General features: G+C 35.8%; 1 protein-coding gene across 1 annotated transcript; it reads left to right on the top strand.

Moving 5' to 3' along the window:
* Window positions 1-25: 25 nt before the first annotated feature.
* LOC145642492 (trafficking protein particle complex II-specific subunit 120 homolog) lies at window positions 26-13033 on the top strand. Its single transcript, XM_081693701.1, has 10 exons — window positions 26-581; window positions 2792-2998; window positions 3104-3286; window positions 3827-3936; window positions 5478-5537; window positions 6162-6447; window positions 7931-8223; window positions 9109-9980; window positions 11194-12108; window positions 12459-13033. Exons 1-10 carry the CDS (start codon window positions 171-173, stop codon window positions 12677-12679), a joined length of 3558 nt encoding a protein of 1185 aa, XP_081549827.1. The 5' UTR covers window positions 26-170; the 3' UTR covers window positions 12680-13033.
* The last annotated feature ends 1723 nt before the right edge of the window (window positions 13034-14756 follow it).

The following is a 14756-nucleotide window of genomic DNA, read 5'->3' as shown; positions in this document are numbered from 1 at the left end:
TACGAGTATTGCATTTTACCATTCCCTTTAGCCCTTCCTTCCCAACAATTCGACATCATTCATTTTGCAGAAAACATACCAAAAACACAAAACCATCTCCGATCCATCTTCAAACACTTAAAATCCTCTCTCCTACAATCTCAATCTTCCACCTTCACACTCCCCCAAAAATGGAACCAGATGTAAGCATTGAGTCAATGTGCACGATCCGAATAGCAGTGCTTCCAATCGGCCAAATCTCACCATCCCTTTTCAGAGAATACGCTTCTCTGTTAACCCTTCACTCAAAAATCGATCTTTCATCAATCAGTTCATTCTACACTGAACACCAGAAATCCCCCTTTACCCATCAACCTTGGGATTCTGGGTGTCTTCGTTTTAAGTTCATTCTTGGTGGGTCACCTCCTAGCCCTTGGGAAGATTTTCAATCCAATCGTAAAATCCTTTCTGTAATTGGGATCTTTCATTGCCCTTCTTCCCCTGATCTTGATTCTGTCAATGATCAGTTTAACATTGTTTGTAAGGGGTATAACTCTTCTTTGTCTCAGAAGTGCTTTGGGTTTTGCCCTAGTGATGAGCAGGTATTTGATCTATTTTACTTTCAATGTGATTCTTATGTAACTATCATGTAGAGTCCTGCAAAGGTAGTTATGTAAACGGGATTTGATCCGAGGTTTCGAGTATTTTGTGGGTGATTTGGATAAAAATGTCATATTGTTGTGGGATGAGGAGTTATAATGTGGTATATCTGTAATTATTATGTGATAACTGCATTTGGGAAATTGTTGATTTTATGGTTACTTTGGATTTGGATATGAACCTTTTTAATGGAATGTCCTATTATGTATAGGACCAGGTAATATTACTATAATTGTTAATGTAATTTCCCATTTAGTTGTTAATTTTATGGTAAGTTAGATTTTGTGTTCAGGTTGGCAGATCTTATGTTCAATGAAATGCATCATTTCATATAGTTGCCTTATATGTTCACCTGGGTTTATGTGTTATTTGATCAATATATCTGCTTACTAGATTATGTGCAGTTTGTTAAGCTGGATCATAGGTATGAATTGGGTTCAAATTGGACTTCTTTTTCCGTAAATCAGGATTTTGTGTTTTAAGCAATTCTAAGCCATAGTACTCTTAGTTGAGACTATGAGTTGTTGAGCTGCAAGTCTGTAACGTTGCTTGGTCTGTTTAAAAAATCCTTATGCTTTTAGTATTGATTATCAGTATTACAAATGGACTTGGACTATTATTTGTTATTCAGTGTTCCAAATCTCTTGCAAGTTTATCCATGATCTTGTGTCAGAGGCAGGGTTTGATATGTTTGAGAATTTTTGATCCACGCATTCCTATTGTTTTTTTTAGTCTACAATACTGTAGGAAATGTTAAAGATGAACCGGGGGTGTTGAAATGGGAGGTGGAAATGTGCCCTTTGCCACAACAAAATATTGGCAACTTGGCACATCGATAATTCAATGCAGTGGCATTGGCCTATCCTGATTGCTGATGTTTTAAAATGTGATTCTTAGGTTGCTGATAGAATTGTGATTATGTTTGATAAGATTAATTTGGGCACAATGACTCATAATAGATGAATGCAAGGTTGTTAGTCTTAATTTTTCTTTTACTCCATCCCAAATTAAGTCATATTGAGGTTTACACATACATATAAAAATTTGTTGATTATTACATTGAAATTTTAAAATTAACATGAATATTACATAGAGGATTTGGAATAACCAGTGAAATTGTACCGTGACAAGGATAGTGGGAGGCAAATAATTTTGGTCAGAATGGCAGCCATTTTGAGATGTTAGGAGTTTGACTTTGAATATAAATATTTAATATTTTCATCACTCACTTGGCTCAAAATTTAACTATACCACCATCAAGATGCGTGTGAAGGGGCTTTAACCTAGGGTAATAGGATGTTGTCATGATGGGGGTTTCATTGTTAGTTAGTTACACATGCGGGATTGCGTTGGTCTCTTTAAGCAATTTTGTCAAAGGAAAGAGGCTATTCTTGTTAGACCTTGATTCTAAACTCTAAAGGCAGTTGATTTACCAACTATTAGTTAATCTTTGATAGGAATAGGGATATTGACCAATGATTATAAGCTGAAACATTGTCTACCATAGTTGTAATATTGTCTACTGTGGTCTCTTTTAATTTTGTGGAAATGGACAACATTTGGTTGTTTGTATATTATGTTACTGAGGACAGAGTTTGAGCCTTGCATTTAGATAACAGTGATCTTGAATTTCTTATAAGATTGAATTTTGGTTTTTATATATGTTCATGTAGAGGTGGAATCCAGAATGTCATCTTTTTCATAGGTTCAGTTTTATTTTCCATGTACTTATGTTTGATTCATTTGCATTTGATTGTTCAATATTTAAGCTTTCTGGATTACATGGACATTATAGTGTAGAGTCTGCTTGTGCCTTGAAATTGTATTTGTTATACAAGTGACTCAGTGTTTCCCTAAACTCCAAAAAGTACCAGATTTGAATCTTTGATTCGGGGGTATAAATACATTTAGTAGCTCTGTACATTTTAAAGGTGTTACTGTGTTACAGTGGAATTTTCTGAGTATCTTTTATGGAGACAAAAGCTATGAAGGGTCACACAATTATCAACTGGTCTTGCTACAAATTTAAAGTGTGGAACTAGCTGTCCAGTTGTCCTATTAAATTCCATGTGTCCTGCTTCCTTGATCCCTTCTTTTCATCCTCTTTACTTGTAGATGCTTTGTTTAATGGGGCCTATATCTTCTCGTGCAGCTTAAAGATGGCAATAGAAGACAGGACAATTTGAATTTGTTTCCTCCTGCCGATAGACAGACTCTGGAGATGCATATGCACACAATGATGCAGGATATCGCTGCTTCATTGTTGATGGAATTCGAGAAATGGGTCCTCAAAGCAGAATCTGCTGGGACAATTGTCAAGACACCTCTGGATTCACAAGCCAGTCTCAGCTCAGAGGAGGTTTATGGTTTAGGTGTTTACATGGATTTAGATTTTAAATTTTCTTGCTCTGTAGCCTGGTTGCCCCTTCCCAGTGATTGTATCTGACTTGTGTGTTGGAAGCAGGTGATCAAGGCAAAAAAGCGGAGACTTGGCCGTGCGCAGAAAACCATAGGAGATTACTGTCTTTTAGCCGGTTCACCTGTTGATGCCAATGCCCACTACAATACTGCTTTAGAACTTGCCAGATTGACAGGGGACTTTTTCTGGTACGCTGGGGCGCTTGAGGGCAGTGTTTGTGCATTAATGGTAATCTTTGGGCCCACTAGCTGTCTCATTATATGTCAATTATATTATATTTTGCGCGGCATTATTTTTAGTCTATTCTGGGTAAGCAAAAGTATGTTTCAAGATATGTGTCTTTTATCCCTTATATAGTAGAGAACTATATTACAATCAGGCTTCCGTGGAATGCAAGTGATTACTAACTCCATAGTCTGTTCTAATGAGGATGGAACTGACTTGAAATCACTTAAATTGTATGTTTATCATCAAGTAGATGTATTATCACTTTATCAGCCTGTAGTTTGTATTGTGAATCTTCATTTTCGCTCTAGGGAGTATTTTTTTTTTTTTTTCTCCTAGTTAATTCCTGTGCATAGTCTCTTCCCTTTCTGTTTGAAGAAAGGGATTATAGCCCTTCGTATATTGGTGACGTCTGCGACAAGGTCATCATTTAGTTTGTATAAATCTAAGCTGGTATAATCTTTACTTACTGTTGGCTGTTTTATTTTTTCTGTGATCCAGCTTGTGATTGTTTACTTTTTGTTTAATTGTGTGTGTGAATAGATGGATCGTATAGGCCAGAGGGATCCAGTTTTGGAGGACGAGGTGAAGTATCGGTATAATAGTGTCATTGTACACTATAGGAAGTCATTCATACAGGACAATTCACAGAGGTACAATCTACTCTATACTTGCTTTGTCTTTATGTTATGATTGTTATCTATAAGAATAGTTGGCACATTTTTTTTTTTAAGAGGGAGAATTAATCACTATGAAGTGGGCTTCTAATCTGATGCTCATCATATTTGGTAGAAATCAATTATATTATATGTAATCACCCTTAACTCTTAGTTTGCATACAGAGCATCACCTTGTCATTGTTTTTGCTGGTAAAAAATCAAATATGTGTGTGAAATTATGTTTATTATTTATAGCCATTTCTCCAATTGCTCCTATATTTTCCCCTAGCAAAGAAGCAATTAAAATGGGTTGAACTTAAATTAATATTAATATTAAAGTTCATTGACAGAGATTTTCTAAAGATTTTTGATGTGAGCGCAGGTACTAAAAAGTGTGTTTTATGTAATATGTGCACCGGTGAGGGCAGTATTTTGATCCTCACTTTGGTTTATTTCTAGCTAATAATCCTATCTTTAAGTCATTTATAAATTTGTCCACTTTGGAATAGATTTTAGATGTGAACATGGGAGGCTATTATGAGTTTTGGACAAATATCATTTTAATTAGTCAAAACTGGAGATCTAATCAGACTTGAAAGTATATTTCAGCTGACAGAATTCATACCTTTATTTAAGGTGAAGAGAAAAAGCCTCAGTTCACTTGAATGTTGCTTATTTGGTATGATCAAAATTGGTCTTTTTGTGATCTATGATCTAATATGAATGTCTTTTTTCTGATTGAATATGATCCATACTTATTACTTATTATATGATCTAATCAACATACTAGCTTAGATCAGACCAAAAATATTTGAATGTTTAGACTATATACATTGAAATGAATCTAACAAGATCTTACTTGATGATGCATTTCCTTATATATTAGCGTAAAAATATGGTCAAACTTCTGTCGAACAAGACATGATCATACCAAACCATTAAAATCCAAAACATAGAAAACCAGACCTCCAAACAATTTATTCTAGATGAAGAGAACATATGCTAGTATGTTATGGAACAAAGTATTAACTTTCTTAAGCAAAGGGCTTAGTTTACAGAAGGCTGTGTCGCAAAGCACAAAGGGTTTTTGGAAGGCGTGCACATCCCTGCACCTATTGCAGCCTTGTAAGTTGCTATACCCTGTTTTCCAAAGAAGCAATTAGGCCTGAAGTTCAGTGCCCCCCCCCCCCCTCCTTCTCTCAGGCACTTTTTATAAAGCTAAGAGTCTAAGAGTGAGGTTGGAAAAGTTGATAATTCAACTTTCTTTTTTTTTTTTTAATTTTTTTTTAATGGTTTTGGTTATAAGGAGAATAGATGGAATGTTCATTCCAATGGAATTTGAGCTCACAAGAATGGATTGATGGCAAAATGGCCACAGGGTTCATAATATTTATTAGAGTTCATAGTTGCAAAGAAATTGTTTGTACTCTATTCTTGCACATTTCAGCTTTTGATGTATATTGATATAATCTTTGAAAATGAAAAAACCCCTTTGATGTGTTAGCCTGACCTACAGTCTTGTTACTCTCTTGCAGAGTTTCACCTGTGAGCTTTGAACTTGAGGCTACTTTGAGGCTGGCCCGATTCCTTTGCAGGTGATTCCTTTATGGGATATTTTTTCCTAATCATCTTGCTGACCTTGATATAATTTGTTTGTGAAAATTCCAAACGGTCTGAGGTTGAAAAATCAGATTAGTGAGTAAACATTCTCTGTTATTTATGTTGTTGCATAATGGAATCTAGAAGTGATGTTTATTCCTTTTGATGACTATATTAAACAAACTTTATCTCAGTAGTTGGAATGCTACCTTCAGTTTTTAGAGTATTACTAGACGGATACAATTGTTTATATCTTAAAGTTAATTTCAATTACGCTGCTCTAAATATTGATTCTGTTGTTATAGAGTATGCATCATTATATGTTTTTAGTATAGTTGCGATGGATGGTTACCCGCTACATCTTGGCCTTGTAATGCTGGTAGTATAGAAATTAAGTTCCACTCTGTAATATATTTTGAGCCATTAAGGGCTGTACCTGAAATGGTTGAAGCTGATGGTCTTTATATTTTCTATTCTGCACAACTGGTATATCTTTTTATACTTGTTTTTGTTTACCTGGTGATGGTTTGGATTTTATAGTCTAAGATTGGAAGTTGTATTCTGCTCCTTCCCTCGTGATTTTTTAATCTTGGTCCTTGCAAATTATTTCATTTTGTCAGAAGGGAACAATCTAAAGACGTAGTAGAACTACTGACAAATGCAGCAGATGGCGCAAAATCCTTGATTGATGCCACTGATCGATTAGTACTATATGTTGAGATAGCTCGACTTTATGCAAGGCTTGGGTATGAGAGAAAAGCCGCCTTCTTCTCAAGGCTGGTAGCACAGCTGTATCTGCAACAGGATAATAGATTTGCTGCTATAAGTGCCTTGCAAGTGTTGGCTATATCAACAAAAGCTTATCGTGTTGAAAGCAAAGCATCTAGGGCCAGAGATTCGCTTCCTGTGAGTAATTAATGGCTTATATTAAAGTTTGATCTTTGCAAAGCTTGTTCTTAAACTAGTATCTTGTATTGAAGCTGTTGTTTTGAAAACGAAGAATAATATATGTTATTAGCACCTTCCTCTGTATGATCAGAATGTTGATCAACACTTCCAAGTTGTCTTCTTGCTCTCAAATGTGAGAGAATGTACTGTAATTGTGCGTCCACAGTAAGGAGTACAAGTAGACAATTATGGAGTGCAAGCTGTGCAGGTAAGCATGGCTCGGCTTCATATATGTTGAAAGAGTTAATGAGGGAATAAGCTGACTTCAGCTACTGCTTATTTTCCAGTTCTTCTTAGGGTATTGGCTGATTGCTTTTAGTTTGAATGTAATATTTTAGTCTGATAATCTGATTGAGTCCTGTGTCATCCCATGACAGAATTTTTTTTAATGAAAATCATCTCATGTAACTCGAGCAATCTGTATGCATGGAGGAGAAGAAATTTGCTTTTTATGGCTGTATTTTCTCGGAGATTTTTTTACATTATGAAAATGTGGCAATTTCTGTCTTCTATCCATTTGGAACTATTGCCAATTATGTGATATTTATTTCTCTCCTCTTTGAATGAATTTCTAGTTTCCTGCACTCATTGTTCCTAGAGAACAATGTCAAATGAGCTTGCAATGCGATAAGCTGCAATTACTGCTCATACCTATTGAATTCTTTGCATATTGTAGCTTTGTTTATGCCTTTAGTGGGACTCATAGCTAGGATATGTTTTTTTGGGGGGAGGGTGGTTAATTTAGAATTATGTTGCCATATTAGTCGCAAGGGGATCTATACTCTATAGGCCCTTGATCAAATAGGCAATTTACCGTGCTTAGTGACATTTCTATGTAGCCTTATTACTGTGCTTAGTGAGGACTTTTGTTTCAGTTTGTTCTTTGTGGAATCTAAAGCTCAAAATTTTCCTTCTAATAATATAATATTTCTGATATTGTTTAAAATCTTATATTGTATACCTATTATCTCTGTTTTAATGTGCCTATTGGACTTAAACCTCTAATTCTCATTCAAATTGATTGAGCTGGGAGCAGCACTCTGTATTTTAGTGATATTCTTGTAATATCCTGTAAAGGTGAATAACTTTATAGTCTTACGATAAATTAGATGGCAAATTTGTTTCATTACGACATCAGAGGAGCCCTTCAGCCCTTCCTAAATTATATCTTGTACATATTGCATCTTGTATATTCAACGAGTCTCTATTAAATGCTCATGTAGTTTGTCTTTAGGCTAGAAGCTGCAAAACTTTGTTTAGTATTGTTCTTGTGACTTTGTTAAGGAAAATAACTTCTTTTTTTTTTTGCTGCCTTATAACTCTCTCTCTTTTTTTTCCTTCCCCCACCCCCCACCCCCACCCCCTCTCTTTTTCTGTAAGACTTGAGCTGTTAAAATTGTCCTTCACTTTCTTTCAACTGTCTACCGTTTGTTGATGATAGGAAAATGGATCAAGTCCTGTGGATGGTGGAAAGATGAATCTCAATTCTATAGTTTCACTATTCGAGTCCCAGTGGAGCACTCTACAGATGGTTGTGCTTAGAGAAATTCTTCAATCTGCTGTGCGAGCAGGTGATCCTCTTGCTGCATGGAGTGCGGCTGCGCGACTGTTGAGAAGTTACTATCCTCTTATTACACCAGCTGGTCAAGATGGTCTTGCAACTGCTCTAACGAACTCAGCAGCTAGGCTTCCTTCAGGGACTCGCTCTGCTGACCCTGCTTTGCCTTTCATTCGGTAAATTCTGGCCATAATTGTCTTTTTCATTTTGTTTATGCATGGCAGAATTGGCATCTTCAGATTCCTGTGAAACTTGATAGTTAGCCCAGCCTGCAGAAGTGGTGCCAAATGTGTTTTTAATCTGCAAAGTGATTTCAGTATCGTGCCATACTCTAAAAATAAGAAAATAAACCTTGACACTAATATGGATGTTACAGCAATATTATTCATTGTATAATTGTATATGTTTTCTGAATCAATCTGTGTGATCTCATGTAGTTTCTTGTTCTTTTGTAAAATTTTGAGTTGCTTTTATAAAAATAGTAATTACAACCATGGCAATCTCAGAAACCCATCACGTTATTTAAATTTTTTTATGATTATTTTTTCTGTGTTCTTTATTTGCTTCATGTTTTAGCTGTTGGACTGTTAAATGTTAAGCCAACTTAAGTTACTCTGTAGCTTTTTGTGCTATTGTTACATTGTATGCTTCTATATGTTTATCTCTATGCTAATTGCCACAACTTGTTCATTTACTTTTACATCGCCTGCCCCTATGTTTCAGTTGCAGAACCTTTATTGAACACATATCTAGCATCTTACGTAGGAATAGGCTACATGTTTTAGCTTAAGTTGGACGTGTTGATGACTTGTTCTCATTTATCTTGATGCTCTCAATCTGCTGTCTACCTTTAAGGTGGAGGTTGGTGAAGAACTATTGCTCCCACATCCGGTGTAAAGTTGATGGGATCAATCAATGTATGATAGTAATCTAAAAGCTATTTTGAATGTACTAGATCATCTTAAAATTTAAACCTTGCAGTGACAGCTTGCACATTTGCTACCTATCTATATATATCAAGTATAAGTTTGGTTTATGTTGAAGTGTTTGTTTGGATGCAGGTTACATTCTTTCCCAATCAGTCCATCTCAGATGGATATTGTGAAGCGCACTTCTGGAAGAGAAGATTGGTGGGCGGGTGCTGCTCCTTCAGGACCTTTTATTTACACTCCATTTAGCAAAGGGGACACTCATATTAACAGTAAGCAAGAGCTGATTTGGGTTGTTGGTGAACCAGTTCAGGTGCTTGTTGAATTGGCCAACCCATGTGGTTTTGATTTGGTTGTCGATAGTATTTATCTCTCAGTTCCTACTGGAAACTTTGATGCTTTCCCCATCAGTGTGACTCTTTCCTCTAATTCATCAAAAGTTATTGCATTATCTGGAATTCCTACATCTGTGGGACCCATAACAGTTCCAGGATGCATTGTTCACTGCTTTGGAGTTATCACTGAACATCTTTTTAGAGACGTTGATAACCTGCTGCTTGGTGCAGCACAAGGGCTTGTTTTGTCTGATCCTTTCCGCAGCAGTGGCTCCCCAACTTTGAGAAATGTATCAGTCCCAAATGTTTCCGTGGTTTCACCTCTGCCATTGCTTGTCTCTCATGTTGTAGGTGGTGATGGCGCTGTCATTTTATATGAAGGTGAAATTCGTGATGTGTGTATAAGCCTGGCCAATGCAGGAACAGTTCCAGTTGAGCAAGCACATATATCATTGTCTGGGAAAAACCAAGATGCTGTTGTTTCAATTGCATATGAAAATTTGAAATCTGCCCTTCCACTTAAACCAGGTGCAGAGATCACTTTACCAGTGACGATCAGAGCCTGGCAACATACCACTGTGGACTTTGATACTGCTGCAGGGAGGTCTGGGGGTTTGGGACGACAGTCAAAAGATGGGACCAGCCCGATGTTGATGATTCATTATGCAGGTATGTATTTAGTCATGAGACATTGAGATTGCAGATTGGCATGATTTTTGTCAGCATTTCTATTCTAAACACAAGTCTAGTTACCACTTGGCACTACTCTTCCAGTATAATCTAAACTAGATAACTCCTGAGCCATGCTCGGTTTTTAAAATTAATGGCAAGTGAAATTCAAATATAGAAGTGCCTAGAAAAATGTGCGTAACATAAATAATTAAATCATAAAGTTCCTATGCAAATTAATAATTCTGCTAACATCTTAAAAAAAAAAAAAAAGTAAGAGTTTAGGAGAGAATTCTCTCCGAAAAAACTCTGCTTTAGTACAGCTGTATAAGTATATAGATATGTCCTCGTATGTAATTCTAGAGAAATAGCTATGAATTCATAGGCCAACTATCGCTGTACACAAAAATAAGAAAATATAAAGGAGTTATTCTTCCCTTTCCCTCCTTTTGATCTCCTCTGCATCATTTTCACATTTTGTTCTCCCTTTTCATCCAGAATAAAAAAAATTCTTCACATTCATGATCGATATATAATTTTTTTTCATTTCCCTCTCTTCTATTTTCTCTTTTCTACATAAGTTACTTGATAATGTTTAATAAACATATTGGGTGTTTGATTAGGTCTCAGCATAATATTGAATTTTTGTTTATAAACAACTTACACATTTTTCAATGTTGCTTGATCAATGATTGAACTTGCTCACCCTATTAACCAAGTTTGTTGATTTTCTAATGAACAACTTCTGTTTAGCTCCAGCAAACCCCTCTCCCCCTTTTTATAAATTATTTTAGCCAATGCAAACCTTCATGAATGGCTTATGGTGCATGAAGATTGTTGCTTTAGCTTGTAGGGTTTTTATTTATTATTTTTTTTTAGTGGAGACAAAATTCTGCTCTGCATGCTTCCTTTTGCTTTACTATTTCTGTGTGGTGCTTGAGTGGTTGCCTTGGTGTTCATGGTTCTGCTCACGTCTGTATTGTATGGTTATGACTTAATTGCTGCACATTCACATGCCTCGTCATGAATCTCCTTTAAATTATCCATCTTAGTTTTTTCCAAATATTTGAAAAAAAAATCGGAACACCAGCCACAAGCTCTTATTAATCCCCCCCCCCCCTCTTCCCACTCCCCTTCTTTCTTCCTTTCGTGTTAATGTTGAAAAGATCCAATAGATTTATTATTCTATTTTACAAATGGATCTCTTTGCCAGGGCCCTCGGGATGTGACATGGAGTCTGCAGCAGACAATACCGTTGTACCTCCTGGAAGACGCTTAGTTGTGCCATTGAATGTCTGTGTTTCACAGGGATTATGTTTTGTGAAGGCTCGTATGTTGTCAATGGAGATTCCTGCTCATGTTGGCAAAAACATTCCTAAACCATCTATAGCAGACAATGATACTGAGCTATCTTCAGGCTCTAACAGAATTGAAAGATTGGTGAAAAAGGATCCATATAGGGGTACTTGGGGACTGCGTTTCCTTGAACTTGAGCTGTCTAATCCTACTGATGTTGTATTTGATATTAGCGTTTCTGTTCTTCTCGAAAATTCTAGTAACGAGGATAGTTCTACTGACCAAGAACCTGCTGAGTTTGGCTATCCAAAAACCACCATTGATAGGGATTCCTCTGCTAGAGTGCTGATACCACTGGAACATTTTAAGTTACCAGTTCTTGATGCTTCCTTTTTTATTAAGGAGCGTTTGGTTGATGGAATTTCTAGTGGTAGAAATTCAAGCTATTCAGAGAAGAGTGCTAAAGCTGAGCTAAATGCTTGTATAAAGAACTTGATATCAAGGATTAAAGTCCGATGGGAATCTGGAAGGAACAACACTGGAGAACTGAATATCAAGGATGCAATGCGAGCGGCCCTTCAATCATCTGTTATGGATGTGCTGCTCCCTGATCCCTTGACTTTTGCCTTTCGGCTTGCTCGGGGTGGTTTAGGAGATGATCTACAGAGTTCTGCAACAGAGAGCTCAGTGTTAGCACATGACATGACTCCTATGGAAGTTCTGGTTCGTAATAATACCAAGGAATTGATCAAGATGAATCTCAGCATTACATGCAGAGACGTAGCTGGAGAGAACTGTCTTGAGGGTCCCAACGCTACTGTATTGTGGGCTGGTAAGTAGAACTTTGGAGCATTTCTTCTCGTATATTTTTCTTTTTATGGTGGTGATTTTGGAGAGCAAAGAAGTACTAGTACAATCTTATTTGGTGAATTTGTCATTAACTGTTACGGAAATTAATTATGCTAGTATTTCAACTTTACATTGAACCAGATGTGTTGTTTGCTGAAAAATGACCGCTGTTAATTGTCTACTTAAAGATAGAAGCTCCTTGTATATGGTCTAGTGTAAGTTTGTAAACATGCATTTCGTACTAAATGAAATGCTAAACACAAGGGGTGAGTTTGTGCCAGTTAGCCTGTTAGGCCGATTACTGATTCTTATTGCATTGCTGCTTTTGTTTAGGTGTTCTCTCTGGAATTACTTTGGAAGTACCTCCGCTTCAGGAAATTAAGCACCAATTCTCATTGTATTTCCTCGTACCTGGTGAATACACCTTAGTTGCTGCCTCAGTGATCAATGATGCTAACGAGATCCTTAGGGCACGTGCAAGAAGTGATTCACCCACCGAACCAATTTTCTGTCGAGGACCTCCTGTTCACATCAATGTTTGTGGGGCGGCATGATTGGTGGTTTGCTGAAATTGATTGCCGGTAATTAGGCAGAGATTAGCAGGTTACTTTATACATTGTAATTGAATACAAATCCGGCTTTTGGGTCCCGTTGCAGACATCATTTGAGTTTGTACCCGTTGTTGCATAATTTTGCTGCTCTAGGGGTTGTTGAGTTGGAACTTTGGTGATCAGCATATGGGCATACAGCTAGGTGTGAGCCTATTAGGTTGTATACATGTATCATTATGATTCGAATTCTGGGTTTTTTTTTTTTTTTGGGTAGTTCCTTTTAGAATTCTCTGGGCTACTCTGATAACTATCTCATCTTCCAAATTTTTGGAAAAATTGATTGAGCATTTTTTTTAATTGAAATGTTTCATTGTTAGACTGCACCAATATTTGAAATAATAGTCAAAATTCAGATACTTGTTACTTGAAGATGATAATTAATCATGATACACGATTAATCATGCGATATGTGCATGATTTTCCGACTATTCAAAACAGGTGCTCAATTTAATAGTTTGAGCCATATTTTTTAATAGAAAATATAGTGTTTTTAATTTGTGCACACAATAATAACACTACTAAAAGAAAACAAAAACTTAACATACTTAGTATATTTTCTCCGTCTCCTTTTATTTGCATCACGGGCTTACTTTATGTGAGCTTTATGAGTAACATGGCGTAAACATAAAGGGATAGAGGGAGTACTTGTATTAAATATATTAGAATGTTGTAAAGGAATAAAGAATAATAATACCTATAACTTATATACTCCGTATTAAACACTTATTAGCATCCCCATAGAATGTCTTATCACTTTAATATTAAATGACTTTTTGAACTTAGAGAAAATGCAAAAAATCGTATGAAAGCTTCTCTAATGTCATTCTCAGTTAGTTAAAACTAGAAATTAAAATGCATCAGCTGGGAGTCGAACCCAGGTCTATTGCTTGAAGCCAATTATCCTAATTCCTAACTGTTGGATTATTGACGAACTTGCCTGTTGATTATTATTATTATTTTTTTTTTTTTCCTTTTTGAAAGCATCCAAAATAAAGTCTTAAATCATTATAAATAAAAAAAATAAATAAATAAAAAGCCCAAATTCATGTATTGGGTCCCTTATTGGGCTAATAGGACAACGAGTAGTTGTAATTTGCCCAATGGTAAGGCCCGATTTGAATTTTTGTTACATCAAATCAATAAACAATGAAATATCAAATATTCTCCCATGCCATACAAAGAGTCATCAACATCAACCAACAGGAAGTTAAGAAAATAAAATAGGAATATAAATTTATAGACTATGGTTTTTAACTTTAATTTTTATGTTTTACCAACTCTTTAATTCATAGTCCATTAACAAAAAGAGTGTGACATCACATAAAATGGCAAAATGAAACATATTATCATGTTAGCTAATTTCATATAAAGCTCATTATCTCTTTCTCCTTTTTCTTTTATTTTATCTTTCATCATGTTTTCAACTTAGCTTATCTTGTCAATTAACCTACAATACAAGGATTTTCTTATGTGGGGTTAAGGTTCTATCCCTTTCACTTCAATAGTCATAATTTAGACCATATTCTTCCAAGTATTAAGGATTGAATTTGACATTGATATATACCTATGCATTTAAAATTTCTGTTTTTTTCCCACCCTAAAATTCTATTACTTGTTAGATGAAACGAGTGTACGACACTTATCCAACGATGACCCACTTAAGTGATAAGCCCAAGTCTTGGATTAATCACACCGTTCATATCTTTAGTAGACTTGACAACCTACTCAGACAGACTTAACTAGATCAGTATTACACGTTATCTCAATCAGTATTGATTATTCTTCTCTAATAAATCCGAACCAACATATTAACACGAATTCACTCATACTCGCTACACCATATTATAATTATGATAAAAATGTGCAACATTAAATTAGATAAAGAGGAATAATAAAAGGTAGGATTGGTTTGGTATTGGCCATAATGATCTCATGGGGTATCAATGATTTATGAGCTGGACTGTGTATGTGTGTGTGTGTGAGCAGGAAGCTCTTATTGAGACTGTTGAGATTTCAGGTT

Source organism: Chenopodium album, chromosome 8 (genome assembly GCF_948465745.1).
Source record: "Chenopodium album chromosome 8, dcCheAlbu1.1, whole genome shotgun sequence".
Lineage (NCBI taxonomy): Eukaryota > Viridiplantae > Streptophyta > Magnoliopsida > Caryophyllales > Amaranthaceae > Chenopodium > Chenopodium album.
Note: the sequence above shows the minus strand (reverse complement) of the source record. Positions and strands in the feature narration are given on the sequence as shown.